General features: G+C 40.4%; 2 protein-coding genes across 2 annotated transcripts in view; both read right to left on the bottom strand.

The window, feature by feature from the left end:
* Positions 1-792: 792 nt before the first annotated feature.
* ANXA2 (annexin A2) lies at positions 793-21441 on the bottom strand. Its single transcript, XM_053987985.1, has 12 exons — positions 21384-21441; positions 17691-17790; positions 11223-11317; positions 8318-8431; positions 6309-6399; positions 5718-5797; positions 5343-5402; positions 4648-4741; positions 3837-3932; positions 2827-2885; positions 2064-2190; positions 793-1162 (listed from the first exon to the last, which is right to left on the bottom strand). The coding sequence occupies exons 1-12, from the start codon at positions 21429-21431 to the stop codon at positions 1107-1109; spliced, it is 1020 nt and encodes a 339-aa protein (XP_053843960.1). The 5' UTR covers positions 21432-21441; the 3' UTR covers positions 793-1106.
* Positions 17764-22098, bottom strand: part of ICE2 (interactor of little elongation complex ELL subunit 2) — a 43443-nt gene continuing 39108 nt past the window's right edge. Inside the window, exons 14-15 of the mRNA XM_053987982.1 lie at positions 21384-21443; positions 17764-17790 (exon numbers count right to left, since the gene is read on the bottom strand). Of these exons, the coding sequence (XP_053843957.1) occupies positions 21407-21443 (37 nt within the window). The 3' untranslated portion in view covers positions 17764-17790; positions 21384-21406. The remainder of the gene's footprint in view (positions 17791-21383; positions 21444-22098) is intronic.

Genomic DNA, 22098 nt, shown 5'->3' with positions numbered 1-22098 from the left:
GCCCCTCACAAGCAGGCAGAGAGGGCTGTGGTTCAGGTTTCAGTGGCACTTAATTAGGGGAAAACTGATCACAGAACAGTCAGGTTTGGAAGGCAACTCTGGAAATCATCCAACCCGGCTGCCCAGGCAGGGTCACCTGGAGCAACTGAAACGCATCCAGGTGGGTTTGGAATATCTCTGGAGAGGGAGACTCTATGACCACCCTGTGCAGCTCTCCCGGTGCTCTGCCACCCTCAGTGTGAAGCTCTTCCTCATGCTGAGGTGAAACTTCTTGTGTTTTAGTTTATGGCCATTGCTCCTCATCCTGTTGCTGGACACCACTGATAAGAGTCTGGTACCATCAACTGGCACCTATTTTGTAGATGTTTATAAGCGTTAATTACATCCCCTCTGAGTCTACTCCAGACTTAACAGGCCCAGCTCCCCCCATGTCTCCTCATCAGAGAGATGCTCCATTCCCTTAATCATCTTTGTGCCCTCCACTGGATCCATGCAGGAGCTCCATGTCTCTCTGTACTGGGGAGCCCAGAACTGGACACAGCACATCAGATGTGGCCTCAGTAGGGCCAAGCAGAGGGGCAGGATCATCTCCCTCAACCACTGAAGAGAATGCTTTTGGATCTGCTGACGAAGTGAATCATTAAACAGATGAAGGGCTTGAAGGAAGAACATAAGCTTTCACCCACAACTAATGAACTTGAGGATGGAAACAACACAGAAAATGGACAGCAAAAGCTAATACACGTAACTGTTCAGACAGTTCTCAAATTAAGGTCTGAAAGACCCATACTCTTAAAGTAAAACGTCATTTTTATTTGTTTTATTAGAAACATTGCACAGAGAGGCAGAGCTTTTCACAAGCACATGTGAGCCCATTTCTCCCTGGAGGGTTAGTGTCTCTGCCTATACACTGTTAGGACCTTTGGCAGAGCCAAGCACAGCTGCCAAGAGGGGCATGCACAGCACAGGGGAGCAAACTGCAGCAGGGCTCTGGCAGGGAAAGTGCAAGTCAAGGGTAGCTAGGAAATTCAGGTTTTCTAGGATTACAGTAAAATGAAGAACAAAAAAGGCATTTCTTTGGACTTGGGTTTCTTCCATCACAGTTTTCAGTCCTCTCCACCACACAGGTTCAGCAGTGCCCTCTGGTAATCCCCTTTTGTGTCTTGCTGTAAAGCAAGGGAAGAAAAATACAAAATACATATCAGGAAACAGCCAGAAAATGTGAAAGCGTATGAATTATATTATAAACCTGTGGGACAGTCTATAATCCACATTGAAGCCTTCTCAGCCTGAAGGAGACTATCTTGACTGAGTTTTACTTATGTGTGTAGTGAAATTATTTAATCATTCTTGTAATACAAATGCAAGGCCAAGAAGAGAGAAATTTGGGTATGAAAAAGAGTAACACAACAAAGGAAAGCTGAAGGACTCAATTCTCCTCTCACTGATCACTGCAAAAGTCATACACCAAGGGCACTATTAAAAAAATTTGCTAGTAATCTACAATTGACACCTTCAGAAAAAGATTCTGGGTTAAGACTTTGACTCAGTTTCATCTACACAAGGCATAATGTAGCATATGCTGTTGAGGGTGAAGATTAGCTTTGAAACAGACGCACAAGCTCTTTACCTATGCCCCAAGTTAGACAAAACCTAGCACCTGTAACTCTTGTCTAATCACTGAAATGGACAAAAGTCACTAGCTAAAGAGCCTTCTCCTTGAGCACTGAAATGAAAGGGAGTAGCAATTTAGATGCTCTGTTTTCTTTCAGCAATCACAGAACTATTGTCTCTTCTTTAGAGCTGAGGTTTGGGACTGGTGAACAGAATTTTCTTTCAGAACACATCAGTTGATTGCACAAAGCCCACATACACTGTCACGTGGCTGACAGGAACTGTACCAGCTGTGGACTGGGAAGATAAAGGTGGGTTTTCCCATTGTTCATAAATAATAGAATACTCTCACTGTGGCCTCTAACACACCTCCCATGAATTCTAGTGGTACCACAAATCCAATGAAGACTGCTGCAAAAGCCCATGATATAAAACCTAAGATGAAAAACTTGCCTGGATGAAATAATAGAGAGATTTTCCGTACTTCCTCTTGAATTCACTCTTGATTTTCAGCATGTCAACCTCACAGCGGGATACCATAATCCTGATCAGGACCTTGTCCCGGGTTCCCTTGCCCTACAAGCAGACACACATTTAGAGCTGCAATAGCTGAAATGTTACCATTAATTAATGGTAGGACAGCAAACTACAGGCAACCAAGATGAGCAACAAAAGATACCATGAATCAAAGTTTCTAACAAAGGTCATTATCATGATCCAAGAATTTGAGCATGAATGTACTTTTCTCATCAGCAGTGTTTAACCAACTTGCAGTCACAAATTTAGCTTAGACTGTAAGCAGCACTTCTGGCTCACCAAGTCTTCCTGGAATAGCTTAATGCCTGTCACCAGGTGTTTCTCTTTCATCCTGTTTCTTCACAAAATGTTTTGAGGCCAATTTAATACCTTATTTTGGTATTCAATGAACTTTTTCTGCTATGAGCTCTTGGTTACAAGCAAAAGATGTGTCTAACTTTGCTAATTATAATCAACTGATCTAATAAAGATCTTTATAATGGGACCCTTTCCTACATTTCCCTATACCAGAGGAATCTGAATAGATAATCCAGGCTCATAAGGGTTAAAGAAAACTTTTGAACAATATTAGATAATTGTTAGTTTATTCACATGCCAGTCACATTTCATATGAACAGAAGTTCCTAACAATGATAACAAAAAAAAATAGTAGAAAGAAAAACCAGTCTTTCCTACCTTCATGGAATCATACAGTCTGTCTGCAAAATACAGCTGTTTGTTCTGAATGCACTGGACTGAGGAGAGAGACAAGAATAGTTAAATATCCTGCCCATGCACAGGACACAGAATATTGCAGCCATTTTTAAAGATCTGATATGTAGTTAAAATAAGGTTTTCATGAGAAGTTCCTCCAAAAAAGGGACACAGAGAAAATATTTTTACCTGACTTGCTACTTAGAAGTAATTTGGTTTAGCTGGTGACTGAACCACAGATGCTCACATTCTTAGGAAGGGTTTCCTTCCATTAAAATTGCATAATTTCAGAATTGTATAATTTCAGAATGTTAGCCCTCCTCCACAGCTCCCAGTTCATGGTTCCACTTCTAGAAGCAATCTCTCCTCTGGAAACGCTCTTCGTATACTCACCCATGAGAAGCCTCCTTTTCAGGGCTCAGCTCTGTTTATACTCCATTTGCACTACACTGCTCTCAGTACACCCTTAGTCTGAAATGGACTTTCCCCTTAAAGAACTCCCTCTTAAACACAGTGACATCCTTGTCATCTTCACCTCATGACACAGTATCAGCCTTACACCCTGCCTCCCTATTTCAGAGAATTCAGTGTCAAGTCAGCTCTTCAATTAGCCCCCACCACCCCTCACTGTCTGCCTGCCTTGCCTTCTCCTCTCACACACACACTGTTCTTCCTCCAGCATATGTGGGTACTGAACAATTTCAACCTTTTTGTTTGCTTGGGGAAACAAACATTAGCCTCTCTATCAAATAAAAGTGGAACTAACAGCAGATCGCAACACAAATGCATTTTAACTGGAAAAGTTTTTATCTTGCAGAGGGCAAAAATAACCTGCAATAGCCTAAAATACACCACTGGATCCAACAATACCAGCACATCCAGCTAATTTCTCATCTAGCAGGGCAAGTCTAGGCCCTACCTTTATCATGATACATTGCAAGAGCCCTGAAAAGATCCTATATAAAGACAGTCTTTACTTCAGGGTAACATACCAAGATTAAGAAAGGCATTCTCCAAATCTCCCTTAACCTCCTTCTTGATGCTCTCCAACATATCATATGGGCTGTAGCTCTTGTACCTGTCAAACACTAGCACAGAAAAGAAAGTAGATGAAATCAAAACCAGACCAAGAACTGGCAGAAATAACCAACCAAAGCATGAATGCAGACACAGGAATGTAGAGACACATGATTAATAAATATCAATGCGAGTCCTTCTGAGAATCTCAAATACAAGCAGAAGTTTGTAAAGGTCCCATGCCGTGGTCTTTTTGTTTTCCTTGAACACCTCCATAATCTGGGAAAATACCATCTTAATCCTGTACTGGTATTTTTTTGAAACAACAGTGATTAAAGCTCTGAAAAGTCCTCAAATGGCTTTTTCCATGTGCTGCTTTACAGCAGTATCAGAGCTGCTTTTGAGTCTTCACTGACATATTTAAGCACATGATATAGCTAAGCTACCCTGGCACAGAGGTAAAAACTAAAGGACTTCTCAAGGTATCTGCATCCATATTTTCTAGGTTTGCAACATATTTGTTTTCAGTGTATGTGACATGTAATTGAGCATTGTTACAACTATGTAAAAAAGAGCTGTAAACACTTAAAATGTGAGATCAACACATCCACAGAAATAACTATATTTTCTTTAAAAATTAACACCTTGCACATGAATTAAGATTTATGAGATTTCCTGTGTTTTTCAGTGCTTTTCACAATAATTTTAATCATATCTGGGATAAAATTGTTACCATTTTGTTTTAACTTTCTCTAACAGGAAAAAAGTCTGTCTCTAGAATAGTACCTTTCTGCAGGTGGGGAACACTTCTTTCAGTCATGATGTTGATCCACTTGGGGACATCAGTTCCCTTTCTCTTCACACCAGCATCGTAAAGGTCCTGGGGTTAGAAAGAAAAAGAAAATCACAAAAAATCAGGAGCTGCACAAGAAGCCATTGCAGATGTATACAATTTCCTTATTGGAAAAACAAGCACTACTGAAACTGTGTCTGTGAGAGAAACACACAAGGACACGTGGTTGGGCAGGTCACGAGGTCAACATTTAAGGATCTAAATCTGACACTAAGACTAATTGCTTTGTATTCACCTCTGGCTACAGCTTTACTCTGTATTTAGCTCTGTTTACCTCAGCAGAACTGCTCTTGACAGATGCAAATGTAACAAACAAGCACTAACAGCCACTGAGTTCACTGCAATGGATGCATTTCCTTTTGTTAAAGGCTCTCTCTCTTCATGTATCTAAAAGAAATACCAAAGATTTTCTGTATAGTGGGTAAGTACTCTGTGAAAGTTGATACCTGAAGGCATCAGGATTGCAACTGGCAGATTCACTGACACCATGCAAACATTACTGTGCAGGACAATCTGAAATACACACACCTACTTCACAAATGCTCTCCACTTCCACAGTATGTTTATGTTCAATATCCCCCAAAGCCTGAACAACTGGAGATATTTCATGGTCATTACCAGCACTTACCCTGGCATCTTGGTCAATCAGCTCATAATCAATCACAGAGGTATCTTCACACCTTTTGCCCTTCAAACAAGGTATCGGTATTTTAGTAAGGTTTCATAGAAAGTAAGCAGTTTGCTATGTGTATACTCAGTTTTTTTCTTTTTTAACCTGAATTTGCTAAATGAGTAACTGCATACTCCACCCCCATTATGAAGCTAATGCTGTGAATGCTGCATTTCTGTTAAATACTTTACCCTTCAACATTTGAATATTTTTTCCCCCCAAAGGTCAGTGAAAACACAGGGAAATTTAAGAGTGCATCAGAAACCCAGTTGTTTCACTGGCAGCCACCACTCAGACACATTAGAAAAAGTGAAAAACTATGAACAGCCCTACCTTGGCCAGGACAACCATTAGCTTGCGGAAGTCACCAGATGTGTCTGATATGATGTCCTTTTCCAGTTCTGTCTTGTACACTAGAAAACAAAGAGTTCTTTTCAGGCAAAGGAGTGTCTCACAAATACTCCTTTGTAAGAAAAAGGGCTGCTAATTACTTGTAGCCGTTGCTAATTACTTGTAGCTGTGTTTGTAGCTGTTTATGTGCTGTTTTATGCACATAAATAGCTACAATCTAAGTCAGGTGTGGAGGACAATGAAAAAGAGCCCATGCTTCCCTACATCAAACCCAGCATTGCTACCAGCTAGTCATGAGGTCCATGCAATCAGTCTCTCATGGAAAGCTTAGAAAAAGATTTCATTTAGACACAACTTGTATTAGTAGCAAATAGCCTTCAGTCTGTTTGCTACCAAGCAACAAGACAAAACTATATAAACCACACAAAATATCCAGAACACCAGTACAAAATGTCAGAGAACCAAAGCAGATTTGAGTTAGCTTTCTAATAATGAAATTCACACTGAGGGGAATTTATCCAAGTAATTTAGTGTAAAAGACATAGTACATGGAAACTTGCGAAGTAAACTCACTTTCCCTGTAAACTCTGTTGATTTCACAGAGCTCCTGGTTTGTTCGGGAGCAGATGATTTCAATGAGTGTGTCTTCATCAGTTCCCAGCCCCTACAACAAAACAGGACTCATTTAGGAGCTAGCAATGAACAGGAATGCTTAAATGGTTTAAAAATATTTTACAGACATCTCCTCTCCCCAACTCTAACAGTTCAGGGATATTTTTTGCCAACTGCTCCTGAGAAAAAACAGATGGAATATTTCTAGTGGCTTAGATATCCTGTAGATGTTCTCTCTGGGCAATGTGCATCTGCTGTGAGTGTCTAACAGTGGCCTCCTCACCAGCATAACTGGAGAAGGTCTGCTTATCATGGCCTGTGTGATTTTTTTCTATCCACCGGGAGCGCAGGAAGAACCTCCAGTCTTATCCTCCTGTTAGGATGCTGTTTGTTAAGCCCATCTCTAACAGAATGTCATTTTGCAGCTGGCAAAAATGGGCATAGTTTCCACAGGATTTCAAGAGAAGTAACATCCTGGGAGAAAGTCTCATGCTGCAGTCTTGAATGTGTGGAAAACAGAGGCAATTATGTGGCAAAGTACCCTTTGGGTAAAATGTCTCCCTTGAAGGGGAAAGAAAGTGGGACAAACCAAAAAAAAAAAACCAAAAAACCAACAACAACAAAAAAAAAAGTGGGGTAAACCAAAGTAATTTTATTAACATGGCTTAAAGCTGAGAGAGCTAGGAAAGCTTTCCACACAATGGCTCTAATAAGCATCTGGGGAAAAAATGAAGATTAGCAACATATATAATTTTCTAAATATTTCTGAAATATTTTCAGAAATGTGTAACAGAAAAATAATTAACTCCTCAGTGATAACTTTGCTTTCCTCAACTTTGATGCCAAAGCTTGTAATGCTCTATGTATCAAGCCAAATTTAAGCTCAGGTAAATTCAGAACTGAGAGGTTTTGCTAATTCCGACCAGGTCAGGAGTAATGGGAACTCCTTGGGAGCTGGGAAAAGCAACCCATGGAGAGCATAGAATAGTCTACATTTGGGACTACTCTGACGAAATTGTTTGGTCTTTAATCCCAAACCCCAGACAAGTCTGAGTCCCAATAAATTACAGATAGCCTGTACTCAGACCAGGAGAGGGCAGCATCTGATTACTCAAACAGGGCATTTGGCCCACAGCTGAAGAGTTACCATGTCCATGCTGGGTTGATTTGTTATGTTTGAGGACTTAAGGAGGTTTTTTTCAGGGGTCGGGGTAGTGTGTGTGTTTATGTAGTGGAGGGGGTGGTTTCGTTTTCTTATTTGTTCATTAACTCTTTTTTAATCACCTGGAAAAGTTAATTAATTGGTTTCATTGACACGTTCTAAATTTCAGACATAACTTAGTACTTGTCTTTAACTCTTAAAAAAAATAACTTGAACAAGAACATCCAGAATGTGATGATTACATAATTGTAACTACGATTTCCTACACCTAAGTTTGCTTACAGAGGTGACTCTACTGGCATGAGCACCTCTCAGTTTTTGTTTCAGATGCCTGCAGAGCAGATATTTCTTTCTGCAGAGACTGCTTTTGATGCCCCATCTTCCTCATCTTCTACATGGGACAGGTCTGGTACAGGATGTTCTTTCCAGAGCAATGATATGACCAAGTAACTGGAAATTACTTTTTAAACCTATAAATACCAGCAGAGGATCTGATGGGTTCTGCTAACAGCTGCTCTCTTAAAGCTTTCTCACACTATGAACCTGTGCATTGTTGTAAGAGCAGCCAGGCTGTTACTCCTGAGCTGACAAGAATGACTTTTTCCTTAAAGAGAGGATTTAATTAAGAGTTTAAAAACCACATAGTTCCATGATTTCTCTCCTTTTGGATGCCTTGCAGCTGGATATTTAAACTGTAGAACTAAAAAAAAATAATCAGTTTGAAAATTATGGCCCTGGATATGAAGTCCATGTTCTTTCTGAGAAAGTGACATCAGATCAACAATGGTAAATTTCAAAGCTTATTTACCTTCATGGCAGCTTTCAATTCAGAGGCATCATACTGTGCTGGTGTCTTCAGCAAGCCCAAGATCACTGCCTCCAAATGACCTGAGAGAGCAGACTTGAGTGCTGCAGAAAGTTCCTGTAAAATAGATGGGATGATGGAAGAAGAGAAATTAAAGCTTACTTCTGATCTCCAGAGAATTTAACCTGCAGGGCTTAAAGCCTCCAAGCCTGCAGCAGTGTTTCTTACACAATTGACAAGAAAACAGAAACATAAAGAGCTTTCTGGCTGTGAAAGCCTAAGAAAGAAATTAGGGCAAAGAAATTTTTTTCTAATCCTCTGAAAATAAGAAGAAATGCACCAGTGTCTGATAAAGTGCTGGAAAGCACAGTGCAGACACACCTAAACAGCTCCACTCCAGTGAAGCACTGGTGCTTTGGTGGAGCTAATAAGCACAGATGGATCTGAGTTTGACTCACTGTGGTCACTGCTTCTCCATCATATTCCCACAGTCTTCCCAAGAGCACTGTATTATATGTGGTTTTCCTCTTATCCCAGCCCTTTACTAGCTAAGACATTGGAAAATTGACTGCACATTTATTCCACTGTAAGGCCCAGTTCCCAACCTGAGGTACCTGATAATTCCTTTATCTGAGGAGATAAAAAAATCATCCCTGAGCACTGAAAAATTTAGTCTGTCTTCAAGGAAACTATCAGAAGATTGTAGCCTAAATCCTTATTGTTAATTGCCAGTCAGCCGTCAGCCCTAGGAAAAGAAACAGTCAGGGATGTTCAGTGCAGAGGATGCAAACCAAATAGTCAGAGCCCATGTCCTCCTATGGGTTTCAGATGCAACTTGAATTATGCTAGTTTATCAGCTTCCCTGTAGTGTATGTTACAAAGCTGAAATCCCCAGGATCAAGTCTGAGGTTCACACAGATCCATGTATTCCCTAAGCTGAAGTTAAATCTATAGCATTCAGAAAGGAATTGCTGCATTTCAGTTGCTGGTTTCTCACTAACAATCACTGAGCTGGAGAGGCAGGGGAAAAGGGGGTAGAAAAGTGACCTCAGCTGAATTGCAGAGAAGTTTGAGCCGGAGAGATAATGAGCCAAGGCATTTAGTTAATTTCCAGTCACCCACTTAATCCAGGGCACTAATTTATGCTAATACTGTATGCACCTACTGCATGGATTGACCAAGGGAGGGAATGGGAGTTTGGAGCATCTGGCTGCTTTAGACCTAGAAACATTTTAGTACAACCACTCCATGTGGGATACAATGCTCCAGCCTTTCTTTGGGTGAAAACAGATTCTTCAGAACTGCCACAGGAAAGACAGCACCTATCTCCATAATAAATTTTAAGGAACAAGTTGCCCAGAGAAGTTGTGGCTGACTTATCCCTGGAAGTGTTTAAAAGGCCAGGCCAGGATGGGGCTTTAAGCAACCTGATCTAGTGGAAGGTGTCCATCTTGGGCACCTACAGTCCCTTCCAACCTAAACCAAGAGTTTCCATCAGACACTGCTCATCCCAAAGAAATTAAAAGAGAGGTAGACTATGTGGCATTTTAAAATTATCATCTATTGACAGATCCTGCAACACACAAAGCAAGCAGCCTAGTACAGCACAACACATTGCTAACAAAATCTGCACAACTGCTGGCAAATAAAACCATCAGACACTGTCCCTAGAAGATATACCTACGTGTCTTTTCATATCCCACTTCCTTCTCACATGTTTATCTGAGTGGTTTCTACTGCACATTTCCACTGTTTATACGATTGTTTTATTCTTTGGCACTTGTTAAACTTCTGATAAATTCAGTTTGTTCTTGGGTTGGAGCAAGGGAAAAAAGTGAGAGAGAAACATGAAAAAGTTGCAGATTTTCTTGATTGTGCATTTCTGTTGTCATGCAGAACATTTAACAAAGCTTTAAGTGACACATTTCATGACTGGTATCCATTTATGTGCAGACTGTCCCAGTGTCCCCAGGGCAGGATGTGCAGGCGTGTGCAAACATGCACGTGTTCAACCTGGCCGTGCCTCTGCATATGCCTCTATCAGTCATGCAGAAAAGCTGGTGAACTCCCAAATTTAACTCTACATTTACATTTGGGCTCAGATGAGTATTCTGGGATGCTACTTGAGGACTACCATTTGGGGTCTGGCAAACCTGGAAGAGATACATTCATCATCATCTGAGCTCTACATAAAGTTTCCTCTTTTTCACTGGCATGAAACTTCAAATATGGTAAGATTCTCAAAACTTCAAAAGAGAAGAGCTCTTGCCTCTCAGACAGCAAGACTCATTTTGCAGAATTCTGCACATATCTTACAGATTTCTCTCCATCAATAGATCAGTACCTAAGGTATTTCTGCCAGGAAAATTTTTAATGACAGTTCAACTCATTACATCACTATTCCACAGCTGCAGTGCTCATAGCAAAATTGACTGCAGTCCTTTCTCTACTAAGCCAGCTGTGTGAACAGAAACAGAACACTTCCCTTATGCTGAGTTGTCTTAAAAAAATAAACAAAAAATCCAACACCCCCCCCCAAAAAAAAAAAAATCAACCAACCAAAAGGAAAAAAAACCCAATCCCCTAAAGCAGCTCTCTTTCATTTTTTCCTTCAAATGGAGGCACTTCATGCCAGTGACTTCTCAGTATTTTTAGCACATTTCACCAGGGAATCCTGTGGATTCCACTGTGATTTCTGAAGGTGCTAGGAAACCACCATCTCCAACAGATTGCAGTCCCAATTGTGCATAATATTATTCAACATATTTCAAAGTTCTACCAGTCCTAAACTGTGACAGCATGGACAAAGTAGATGCATCTTGAATTTCAGTGACAAAACAAACCCTGGCAAATCTAATTGTCCACAAGAAAAATATTCAGTAATTACTATTTCTTTGTATTTTACTACCTTTTTGGTTCTCCTCTGATAGGCAAAAGCAATGTCCTGCCTCTGTTCATTGCTGCGGTTTGTCAGGATGTTGATGATAGTGACCTCATCCACACCTACAAAGACACAAGACAGAGAGTTAGAGAAGCTTTCTTGTCACTTGTTCACATGTTCTTTTATCAGGATGTTCTCCAACACTCCAAACACAGCACATGTGCTGTCTGGAGCAGAGCTCAGCAGTTCTCACTAGTAAGTGTTTATCCTGTCCTGGCCATGGGGAAAAAGCCACCAATTAGAGCCCAGACTTCTGATGGGATGCAGATCTTTGGACACACCTCAAAGTCTAGCTTGTCACCAGCTTTGCCACTCTGTCTAGTGCTTCACTTACATGTCTGTGCACTAGTTTTCAAGCACTCAGAATTCTCCAAAAAGTTGCTCAAGAACACAGACTTTAAAACTTGTACTAACTAATGCCTTACTAATGTACTTACTAATGACAGGGTCCTGTCATTTTAGTGGAGTTTTTTCAATTAAGACTTAATAAAGCAGTTATATTTTCTATTTAAGCCATTCAATCCATCACTCCAAACATGGAAACAGGAAAATAAAACAGTATATTTAATTCAGTAAGCTTCAGAGGCTCAAAAGACAGAAAGGAATTTTGACACTGGAAGAATTAAGTAGGTGCTACTTCTTTTTGAAATCACTGGAAGATCCATGCTGAGCTGCAACTGGCACACCTCAAGGACGTGGATGCTCAAACTCCCAACTTATTTTTTTAAGTACGTGAACTACACATCAGCAAAGGTTTACTTTCAAGGGAGCCATTCCAAATCCATGCACTTCAGTGCAACTGTCAGCTTTTGAAGCAAACAGGTGGCTCTAATCTAGAGGTCAGAACAAGCCCAGATCTTCACCTGAGCTCTCTTTGTTTAATGAAAGCATTATGAGTCCCTTTTCCCACACTTGCACACCCATCAGTGTAAAAGATAATTTCTTGATAAAAAACCCCAAAAAGTAAGGATTGGATCAGCAGCTACTAGCAGGACTCAGATCCCTGCCAGAATTAATTTATTTTCCCTATTACCCAAAGTAACCTGAAACAAGAAACTGCAACCAGTATTATAAAAATGAATCATATAAAGTAGGAATCTTGCAAAAAACCTTTTAGCCCATAGCTGCAGAGTCTAAAATTATAAGTCAAATCCAAAAATTCTCTATCTTTCTTCAACACATTTTTCATTATGAAATACTACATTTGCTAGCCTCATGTCCTTAGCTTGTGCTGAAGCAGACCTACATCAGTGCTCTTATTCACACAAGCTTGGCCTGCAAATGATGCCATAAGGTCCTGGAAAGCATAATGTGTCTAAGTTACATACTCTTGAGTTGAAAACGGGCTGACTGCACATTTCAGCCATAATCTACTCTGGCACATATAAAGTGTTCCCACATTATAAATATAATAATATATATTTATATTATTATTATATATTTATATTATTATTATAATATATATAATTATAGCAGTGCTATAATAAAAGAAAACAAATTCTCCCTGTCCAGAAACGGCCACACACGGACATTGAGCCTTTCAGCTGTTGCAGGCCCACAGTACAAGCCAATGTCTAAAGCCTTTTAATAAATTCTGAATTTAAACCATACTTGGCATTCAAAAAAGCAAATGACATTTTCAAGTTGTAGCACAATTGCTTCAGATTAGAAGCCCACAAATGACTGACTGCATCCAAGTTTCTCATACACATGCCATGGAAATATGAAGTTAACTCATTGCTCTGGCATCCAGTGGAAAGTAAGAGCTTGTACTTCATTCACACTGGGGAATCGTGCTGCACGCACAGGATGCTGACTCACAGCTGCTGAGGTGGGGCAGAGCAGGACAGCAGCTCCAACACTTTCCTCTGCTGTTTGCTAAAGTCTCTGAAAGTTTCAAAGCAATTAAACAGAGTTTATGTTCAAATTTATTCTGGCTAGGTAGATTTTATCCCTGCATTTCTATCAATGGGGAATGGAAAGAAAAATTCTGCTTAATAACAGCTTTTCTTGTGAAAGAGGCAATGTGTGGTGGCATTGGTAAGATCATAGCATTGGAGCTCAGTCAGCAAAAATGAGGAAATGAACAAGAATGGAGTCAGAGGGGAAAATTTAGATAAAACAAGACCATAATTTCAGCTCTGCTATTTTGCTTAGCAAGGGTTCACCAAACCCAAACCATGTTGCAATGAGATATTTCTATAGTGACACTTTAAATATTTGGAATATGTGACTGATGCAGTTTGGTGGATTTCAGGCACTGCCCTCTCTCACCAACAAGCTAGCAGATATCCTCTATAAACTTTTACTTCATGATCTTAAAAATTCCATCAGAAGTTATGGGCATGTTGGATATACTACATAAACAGAAGATCTTTCTCTAAGATTGAGCTGACTGGTTCACATGTCATCATTGTTTTAGCAGTTTCTGGATATAATGAATTTATTACAGATCTATGTTCTGAGCCTTTTCCTACAACAAACCTGTGCCTGAATTCTGCCAGCCATGGAATAAAAAAGTATCCCACGAAACCTCAATAGAAGGCTGCATATAATATTCGCAACCTAGACTGACAGAATTATTTAACAAGTACTTGATACACACAAAGTGTCAATGCCAGGAAATAACTCTGAAACAGAAGAGACACTTCAGCAGTTGTCTTTGCTACAAGATAAAAAGGAAAGGAAATCTAACATAAGCTCTTTTAGTGCCCTTCTAGATAGTTTCTTCCGCTTAGGTTCATGTACAGCAGCTAATCTAGACAGAGAGCACAGTAGAGCATTATACAGAAATTAAACAGCTTCTTGTCCTATGCAGCAAAAAGCCAACACTTACAAAGGACATGCCAAGGCACTAAATGAATTTGCTGCAGAAACACTAAAGAGCAAAAAAATGAAACATAGCCATGGCATTTATACCAAAAGGAACAAGCCAGAACTGTGACAAGTTATTTGTACTATGCAACTTCTAGGTTGAACAATTGTTAACTACAAGGTTCTATATGACCTAGAGACATTTTTGGACATTTCCCTTCATAGGCTGGTGGATACATATAAACCCCCTGCATTTAATTCAGCTCCACTCAAAGCCCTGAAAAGGGCTGGACAATGTATTTGTGCAGTATAGTTTTTGCAGGTAGATCTAAGCCTAAATAAACACATCAAAGTATTTTCCAGAGGTCCCCACACATGAACAGATGTTTTAGCAACCTCTGAGGAATTAATCTGAAGAGTGTGAATGAATGCAGAAATATTTAGATATTACATAGAGCAGAGAAGTCACACACTCTGCCCTAGATCTTTTCCCTAGACCAAATATACAGCTGTGATTAGGCAATAAAATAAGTTTTAGCCATTTTACACAATAATCACTAAAATGGATATTCACGACTCTAATTCTGGGAGTTTCCATTACTATATAATAATTACCATATAATTATGTATATGGTAACTCTTCCATCCTGGCCTGCCCTGATGGCAAACACCAGACTTCAGGCACTGTTTATATAAGGTATAGCCAGAGATAAGATTCCACAAGTTATCATTTCCAAGGCAGTGCTATAATTTCCAAGCTATTGGAAAGTCTTCTTTGGTGAGTGTGAAACACAGGCTCATTATAGCATGTACAGACCTTAATTTCCAACCCAAAGAAAGCCCAAGGGTTCAGACACCAGGTGTCCTTTATCCTATAGAGAGTAAAGCCCCCCAAATGGTTCTTACATGCTTGTTTTGTTTTGTTTTTTTTTTTTATTTTCAACCACAAACCAGCTTGCATATATATTTATAACTTACCTCTCTCACTGTTTTAAAATGAACAAGTCATATTCCTCTGCATCACTCTGTGATAACTTACATGGCTTATTTCTACTTCCCATATCCAGTGCAAACTAATTGCTAGAAAAATGGTGATATTTCCTAGGAAAATGGTAGCTGCTGTGGATGTAGACAGTTTGTTTATTATTGGTGTTATATTTTTAGTTCAAAAACTACTTAGATATTTCCCAGAATTATTTTAAAACTTGTTCTTGCAGGTAGCTCTTTACATCACTGTTCAAAAAAACCAGTTCTTGTCTGGATGAGTTGGAATTTTCGTTTGAGGAAAACCCTACACATATTTTAAGAGAGCTCACATTTTATCAAATCTTCTGAATTAGCAGGTGAAAATATCCTGTTCCAAAGCATTCAAAGTGCAAGGAAACAGTACCTGGAAGAAGGGTCATAACTCTCTCATACTTAATTTTCCACAAGAATACTTCCATTGTGAGATTCTTTAGGGTGGAAATCCGGTATCAAAACCATAAAGAGATTTTCCCCTTAAAGCCACCTTTCCGAAGTAAGTTCTGGGTAACAAACTAATAAACAGAGAGAAGCTCAAGACTACAAACATGCAGGTCCATGAGTAAGCTCCTTATTATTCCCTCAGAGAGTTGAAAATCATCTCTTTACTGAAATGTTTTCATGTAACTTAACTGCACTGCTTAATTTGCTGGGAGAAAATGGAAAGACAACATGAGCTTGACTTTCCTGACTGGAAAAGCTTTTGTACTGCCTAGGAGATTGCAATTTCCTTTTACAATAATTAGCAGCTTGAGAGTTCAAGTGTGTAAGTGTTGCATCCCGGAGTTTGGGTTTAGATTAGGGTTTTTAATTTATGTTAAAATAAGTCAAGTTCTGTAATCCCGCGTTTCCCCCGTGTTGTCCCCCCCCGCGGTTTCTGGCCCCATGCTGCCCGCTGCCGGATTCTTACCCCTGTGCCGCTCCTGTAACCACCCTGCCGTCCGGCCCCGGGAAACCCCGTGCTGGCCGCCCCGAGCCACACGGTCCCGCTCAGCCCGCGGCTCGGTGCCCGCCCCTGCGGGGTTCTCTGGTTGGTCACTGTTGCTGGCATCACTGCCACGGCAGCCGCCCCTATTGGACGGCAGGCCGTGGATCCTCTCGCCCCGCCCCTCCATAAAACCCTATCCCGCCGGCACCCAGGCGCCATTTTCTCCCATGCGAGTGCCGGGAGCGGTCGCGTCTTTCCATCGAACCGCGCCATGTGTGACCAATAAACCGTTCCTGCCAAGCACGGAGTAAATGGACACATTCCTTACCTCTTTACCGTATCCCTAGCGCACGGTAACAGAGGCTGGTCAGCCCACGCGCCCGAGACACGGAGCAGTGTCTGGGAACCCGTGGCATCAAACCCCGGCAGCACATGGAAGCTACGCCACAGCCGGGCTCCCAAGAGCCGCGTGCAGCCGGGGAGAGCGAAAACCCACGCCGCATGTAAGTTTGTACCTACCTGAGAGTCTCATGGTGTATTTGAAATGACTAGATTTGCCCTATAATCAGAGCTGCAAAAAATTATAAAGTCTAGACAAAACTCTACATATATACAAAGCATCTGCTGCCAAACCTGATGAGATATATTTAACTCTCTCATCAGCGATTTTTTTTTTTAAACAAACCATAAATGATTCAAAATTAGAACTGAACCCACTTTAATAGGGAATTTCTCTAGTTAAATTGAAAAATCTTATGAAAGAAAGCCTTGTGCTTGTTATGGAGGGGATATATTTTACATTTTATAGCAAGTCAAACACATGCTTTGCTGGCACTGATGGAAGACTTAGCATTTCTTTCTGATGAGAAATTGTTTGGCTTTTAAATTTCTCTCTGACATGAAGGCAAAAGAATGGCTGGTTCCATCTAAGCCCAGCTGCTGCTCCTCTGGTCTGGAGCAAGTGGGGAAAGCATGGCACTTCCTGTCCCAGGACAGGACAGGATCACAGCCCCAGGAGTGCCACCAAGGCATTACTTCAGAGCTGTAGTTCACACTCCTGGCTCTCCTGATGGTTTCAATATACCAGAGGGAAGCCTATCTAATATCCCAGCTCAGAGAAGCTCACAATGCCCTGGCCCTGAAATACTGCAAACTCATTTCAGAAACTAGTTTTAGGACCTTCTTTGACCCCAAATTAATACAAGATAAATGAGTAATTAGTTCAAAATCCAGGAGAAGGATGTTCAAACCACTCCTATGCATCTGTCTTGAGAGCTGAAAGGAAGAAGAAACGTCCAACCCAACAATCCAGTAGAAATCCATGATTCAGAGCACACTCCCAAACCACTGCCAAAGGAGCTGACACTTCATTCTCAAGTGGCAGAAAAGAAGAATTTTAAGTACTGATGAGTCAAGAGAGAAAAAGTGGACACTTTCAGTGAAAATCTCAACAACTCATGGCTACAATCTTAAAAGCATATTCAAAGCACGCACTTACAGGGTTCAAAATCTAACTCGGCCAAGATTTCAAGGAATCCAACATCTCCTAAATTAGGTATCCTTGAGTAAGGATATCAAAATGTTGGTGTTGAGACAAAATCCTGTTCTGGTTTTTGCAAGCCAGCCTTCTACCTTACCCCAGGATGGAAGCCCCAGGCCCTGGTGCTCACCTTTGGTCTTGATGGCCGTTTCGAGGGCTGCAGCATCCCGGTCAGCGTCGAAGTTTGAGTAGGCCTTCACTGTGGCATAGGCACTTGGAGGGAGAGAATGCTGGAAGGAAAAGAACAAAAAGTACAAAAAACCCTTCAGAGTTAAATTGTGCAATTAATAAAACACATGGCTCTCAGTTACCTGGTGTTTAGCCCAATGTTTAAATGCAAGAACTACCATCAGGTATCTGTGAAACTGGATTTCTACTAAGAGCCACTGAAGTTTCTTCTCCTCACGTGTATTGCCCAGAAATCCACTCACAGCCATGCTTATTATAACACAGAATATATACAAACAGATATTATATTTATTGCAGCAAAACCCCAACACCTTCCAAGCTTACTCACGAAACTTCAATATTCTAAAATCTGGAGTTTTCTGGCTAGATCTGAAGGAAAATGACTACAGGAAGCTAATTCCAAGAAAGTTAAAGTCTACAGTAGTTTAGATTTGAAGTCAATATTTTTCTTTTGATTACAGGCTACAAATAATAAAGAAAAAAGAAGGAAATTGAAGATTAACAATGATAAAGTCAGAAAAAGTTTTGTGCATTGTCTCATGAACTTGGAAGATAATACAAAAAAAAAAAAACAAGAAACTATTGAAGGCCATAGTTCTAGAAAGCAAAAGTTATTCATAATTTTTTTAAACTCTTGGCCTCGAGATCCTTGCTTTAAGCAGCATGAGGCTTGCAAAACCAAATGACATTTCAAATTACCTCTGCTAAGAGTAAGAGGACTTCCAGGTAAGATCACTTAGTAAACAAATGCAACATTTTCCAATTTACCAGATTTTATCAGCTGTTTATCATGGTCCTCTCCTGAGGATTAGAGCTGCAAACAGAGGGTGACCAGAACAGATTCAACTCATCTCAGCTGCTTCAGTGTAAGCTAACAGCTTGTTATCGCCTCCCAAGGAAAGGTTAAATTAAACCACAGATTTTCATACAAGTAGCTGGGTAATATTCACAAATCCCATTCTGCTGAGTTCAATTTAGAAACTTAAACCTCTGGCACAGAGGTAGAGCTACTTGCACCTGAAATTGCCACAGCCATTTCCTAAGTGAATGAACAACTAAGCCTTCTTGGAAAAGATCCCCAGAAACTTTTGTTTCCATCTCTAATTCCAAAAAGAAGCTGGGTTCATGAACAGAACTAAGATATCCTAATATGCCTGGAAATTTTTATTACATGCAAATTTTTAAGAGGAGCACTTTGAACTAAAAAATTCCATGGTTTCTGACTAATTTTGACTCCATCCCTGTAGAGGTCATGCTGTTCTGTACAGATTCATCTGGCAGCTACCCCTGTGCCTTCTGGAGACAGTCTGTTTTATGCTGTGCAGACGGGAAGTCAAAAAAGCACCAATAAACTGAATCATTTTCTTTTGTCCCTTGCCATTTGTTCAGTCCAGCAAAGTGGCCCCAGTTTGGCCCAGAGCCACACCACAAAACACAGCCTTTGCTTTTAGTGGATCAAGTAGGCAATGGAAACAGTAAATGGAGATGTGCAACACAGCCTCAAAGAAATCTGTGTGCCTGAAAGATTCCTGAGCCAGGCTTCCACCTAGCACCCGGGGCACTGCTCACTAACCTGCACTCTGCATCATCTGAAGCAATTCACCTGGTGACCTTAGCAGAGCTGGGCACCTCTCCTTCCACCCAGCTCTAAGTATTTCCTGAGTAATTTGGATGGAGTAGTTTACTGTAAAGATGATAGCATACACTAACAAAATCCACAGCATATTTGCAATTTGGTGGCCATTTTTCCTCTGTCCCTCCACCCAAGGCATGTACCAAGTCAGACTGAGTTTCCCTGACACCTGACAGGTCTTATCAGGGTGACTGCCTATGAAAAGCAGCCATTTCAATTCCAAGCTATTCAATTACTCTGGTACACTACTGTACCACAGTAGTAGTACTCTGTTTTCAGACAAGACAGCTTTCAAACTGACTTTCCATTTAGTTCAGTATAAAATTCTTTACAATGTGGTAGTAAAAGTCCAGATAATGTGCAACTGTGCACCACCTATCTGGGCCAAACTAAAGCAGAGAAATTGGTTTTCTCTCTATGCATACTTCCTCTGAGCTCAAGAAATTTAATCCTATTGGGAAACATGAGGGAGAAGCAAATATCACTAACAGCTACAGAGGCTTAATTTAACCTAAAAACACCAGGACCCTTTCACAATCTCTACACCTGAGTATTCTGAGAATCTTTCTGTACTCTTGTGGAGAGATCCAGAAACTGGGAGCACAGATCAACCTCAGCTCAGTTCCATCCTCTCCTGAAAGGAAGGTCCTTTACCTTCACTCAAAGCAGCTGCTGTACCACTGATACAGACCACAGTACAGCACTGGGGTTCAGCCACAACCACTCTATACCCTCAAGGTTAAAACTTTTAAGATTTTAATTGCTGGCCCAACTACTCCGTTTAACATCAGTTAATTTGAGACATCACTGCTTAGAGGAACTGGTCTAATCCTGCAGAGCTACACAGGTCAGCTACTCAGTAATTCTGGCTTCCAACTTACAGCACAAACCAGCTGCCTGAGCCTTCTGACACTCTGCAGCAGGATTTCTGATGGAAATGCTGCCATGGAACAGTATTCAAATCTGACTCTTGCAACTGCTTGCAAGAATCAAGGAAGAAACATTTCTGCTCTTGAGAATATATTGCTTAATTATTATTCCAAAAGTAATTCTCCATTGAAAAACACGACCATGAAAGCTGAAGACTTCACTGCTTTTGCACTACAGAACCAGTTTTACTACTTACCTACAGTGCGCTGGCCAGTTCTTTGCAACAGCTCTTCCACAAACATAGTCTGGTATAATTAATTTTGCAACAAGTAACAAAAATTGGCAAAACATTTGCTTGTACCAAGCCCAGATCCAGAGCTACCAGCTGTAAGATTTATATGTGTAGCAAGTTCATTAGAAATGTGATGAAATAATGCATAGATAGGATTCACTTCCTCTTCAGTGACAATCACAGAACCACAAATTCACGGCGTGGTATGCTGATACCACACTGGTAATCTACCATCTGACTGCAACTTAAGAAATCAAACAAAGACTGTAGCTTTCTGGTATTTCAATAAAACGATAAACCAAGTGCAGATGTGGTGAAAAACACAGAAAATAAGTTTGAGAAAATAATTTTTTTCAAGAGCTGTTTGGTTTTGGTGATAACCATTACAGGAATTAGATCCTCAATATTTTTGTTCTCATAATCTTCTCCATTTTTAACTGAAAAAAAAGAAATTCAGAGGGTATCAGCAAAACCAAATTTATTTCCATCTTCTGTTCTCATCCATAACTTGCTTGTTTCTTTGGAAGAAAGAGGGACACAGATGCAAACCAGCCATTGTTTGCCCTGTGATCTCTTTGATAAGGCCCAGCAGGAAGATACTGCTCGTGCAGTTAGAAGAACTGTCATTAAATCATGTAACTATCCTGTGGTTTACAGCTGGTTTGTGGATAAAAACTGATCACTGCTGATTAGGTTTTTAGCAAATAAAAGTTTAAGAGATGCGTGGACTCTTGTAAACTGTACAGCCCAGTACAATTGTTGGTGCAGAGTCCTGTAAAAGGAACAAGATGAGACATTTAAGTCAAACAAACTTTTCTTGTTTAGATAATAATACTTACATCTCCTTCAAGGCTGAGCTTGCTTAAAATTTCATGAACAGTGGACATCTTGAAAGAATGCTGGAGGAAGAGAAAAAAAAGACAAAGTATATTTAAGTATATTTACATTTACATCAGTGTGTTCCACCAGCCTTGAAGCACCAGCCTTGAAGCAGTGGATCTGCTAACATCAAGCAGGAAAGATTTAAGAGTGTCCAACCACACCACCATCATTAATGCAACAACAAGAGGTCTTCATTCCATTGTACAATAAAAATTTCTTAAACAAGCATTTCTTCTACATTTTAAATACTCAAACAGGAATTTGAGAAATCTCTGCCTCAGAAACAGAGCTGCCTAAGCTGATAACTCAGTACCAGGAGAATTATTTAGAAACATTATAGCTTGTCCAGCTCAAAGTCAAAGAAAAGCAATTACTATTACCTTTTAAATCACATGCCCAATTCCTCAAGTACTCAGGAAATGCAGTGGAATGATTTCTTTTCTTGCAAGCATTTTACAAAACCATAACCCTGCTACCCAGTCATCCAGGATGGCTGTTGAGATGAAAGCTTTTTTCCCAGGAACTCTACAGTCCAGCTGCAGAGAACATTATCAAACAGGGAAACGAGCTAACTTAGGAGAGGACAGGAGAAAGGGCACCTCAAAACCAGAGACATTCCACTAACTGATAAGTGAGCCCGATACCAAAATTGCCTTGTTTTCAGCTGGGTGC

Source organism: Vidua macroura, chromosome 12, assembly GCF_024509145.1.
Source record: "Vidua macroura isolate BioBank_ID:100142 chromosome 12, ASM2450914v1, whole genome shotgun sequence".
NCBI classification, from domain to species: domain Eukaryota; kingdom Metazoa; phylum Chordata; class Aves; order Passeriformes; family Viduidae; genus Vidua; species Vidua macroura.
This window is presented reverse-complemented; position numbering and strand designations above follow the sequence as displayed.